The 2455-nt window shown below is 39.1% G+C and overlaps 1 protein-coding gene across 1 annotated transcript; it reads right to left on the reverse strand.

Moving 5' to 3' along the window:
- Nucleotides 1-1025: 1025 nt before the first annotated feature.
- On the reverse strand, nucleotides 1026-1531 carry LOC117023779 (ragulator complex protein LAMTOR2-like). The gene is given in 2 exon segments (XM_033108940.1): nucleotides 1026-1218; nucleotides 1221-1531. Coding segments are annotated over 2 exon segments (375 nt in total). The 5' UTR covers nucleotides 1483-1531; the 3' UTR covers nucleotides 1026-1105.
- Between the last annotated feature and the right edge of the window lie 924 nt (nucleotides 1532-2455).

The following is a 2455-nucleotide window of genomic DNA, read 5'->3' on the forward strand; positions in this document are numbered from 1 at the left end:
ACAATATAAGGCATATTGCATTCCCATTTATAAAACTGCATTTGTGATTTGTTTTTATAGGTGTCATGATAACAAAACGCTATTTCCCTATGTTAAGTGCTTTGCAAATTATAGAGGTGTTTTCAAATACAGGTAGAACCTTGCAATTCCAAGGGAGATTCTGGCTTTTAACAAGATTCCTAAATTGGCTAGTATTTCATATGCAAATTGAATTTGGTGGTTCACTGGTCTAAAAGGAGTGGGAATTGTGCAGTGGGAGACATTCTTAATCTTGGAAACAGTCAACTTTAATTTAGATTGGTAATACTTGAGCAAATGCCTAAAATCTCTAAATCTTCTCTCTCCTCATCTATAAATCTAAACAGGGAACCATTTTGGAGGTTCTCTGAAGTGCTTTCATGACATTTGTGTATGTACAAATCGATGGTAAGAGATATTTCAAATTAATTTTTACTGATAGGAGTTAACTTTCTTTTAATGGTTTCTTTTCATTATATGTTTGTTGAGAATATTTCTATGATGTCACTCTCATTCTCCTGCCACCTTATTCACTCCTCAAAAGGAAAAGAAATGGGAATTGCCTGCACCTGAGAGCTTATCTGCATATGTCCCATAAAATGTGAGTGGTGTTAAGCGCCATCTATCACAGGTATACTAGCAGGGGAAAAAAAAAAAAAATATATATATATATATATAGACACACACACACACACACATATATATACACATATATATATATATGTATATATATACACACATATATATGTGTATATATATATACATATATATATGTGTATATATGAACTTTTTGGAGTGGATTGTATTTGAATCCTCCTTAAGCTCTGAAACAAACAAACAAAAAAAATCTAGTGAATGGAAGCAGAGCTTACAAAACCGTGTAGGGAAATCGAACATTCTAATTTCAAATATTTTCTTCTTGAATATCTTTTTTTTTTTTTTTTTTTTTTTAAGACAGGACTGAAATTTATTCTTGGAAAAAACAAAGTCCCTCCCCTCCCCCCACACTCCAGGAAGGATTCTCCAGGGGGCCCTGCCCCTCCAATGGTCATCTCTCTTGTCTGACCCCAGCTTCCACCAGTGCCCCTTAAGACGCTGCTACCTGGGTAAGGGGTTCTTCCAGGTACTGCACCAAGGCTTGGTCCTTGGCCTTGAGCATTCCGAAGCCGACGGTCTCCTTGGCATACATACACAGCAGTAGTTGGCCACTTGCGTGATGGCCACACGGCCCTCCATGCAGTCCATGAGGATGAATTTGAGATTGTCTTCATTAAACGCTTGGTTCCCGTTCCGGTCGTAGGCGGCCCAGATGTTACTGGCGATGGCGGCGGTAACCAGGGCGTCAGTATCGCCGTAACCAGAGTAAGCCAGCAGAGACCCCTCGTTATTCAGCAGCAGGGTGCTCTGGACACCTCCAGTGTTGGCTTGGCTCAGCACCTGGGTCAAAGCCTTGGGACGTACCATGCCTGCAGCTCCCAAACCTGGGTTTTTGCACCCAGACCTCCGAATTGCCTCCTGCTTGAATATCATTTTTTAAACTCTCATTTGTTTTCTCTCTTACGTTACTTTTAGTATGTGACAAATGCATAATTTGCAAATAATCAGCAGGGTTTTTGTCCTTTACAAAAAGAGCTGGTAGCCGTGCACACTTAGTAATATAAAGGAAAGAAGACCCTTATCAATTAACCTCTTATATCCATTGGACAGCCAAACACCTGGCTACCCCTATGATTCCATATGGTCTATGGTGTCTGGTCTACGTGGCCACATTCAGATAATGTGCCAGCTGCTGGCAACAGCCTGAAGCACTTACTTAGACTGAGATAAGGAAGTAAGAAAACTATGAAGGATGTTCATAAGAATTTTGTGTACTTTTTGTCTGAAAGGTGCTCTTCAACTCTAGACCAGACAGGTAGATAATATAGGTAGACTGTGTCTCATTGAGAAATGCTCACTAGACCATGACACTCAGTTGATAAGGGTGACAAGTTGACTTGAACTTGTTCCTGCTGGTCCAATGTCCATCATCTTCCTAATTCAACCTCATTTCTAATTTGTAATCTAGCCCCTGGTTTCCATTAGCTGTCTGGTACTGACCTGAAGGATTTGAACATGGATTTTGACTTGGATGCATTTTACAGATCTTTATGTTTTCCACTCTAACCCAAGCCTGCTAACTTTCCTTCAGGCTAGCTGGAATTTTTAAATTACTAAGAAGATGGAAATTAAGATAGTAATTTTAAAAAACAGTTTATCGAGGAAAAATTTACTTGCTATAAAGTTTACCTGTTTAAAGTACAATTCAATGATTGTTAGCATTTTTACAGAGTTGTGTAACCATCATCATAATCTAAGTTTAGAATATTTTCATCATCCCCCAGAGCAGCCTTATACACATTAGCCATCATTTTCCACACTACCATCTCCCAGCTTTAGG

The sequence above is a fragment of the Rhinolophus ferrumequinum genome, chromosome 6, assembly GCF_004115265.2.
Source record: "Rhinolophus ferrumequinum isolate MPI-CBG mRhiFer1 chromosome 6, mRhiFer1_v1.p, whole genome shotgun sequence".
Classification (NCBI taxonomy): domain Eukaryota; kingdom Metazoa; phylum Chordata; class Mammalia; order Chiroptera; family Rhinolophidae; genus Rhinolophus; species Rhinolophus ferrumequinum.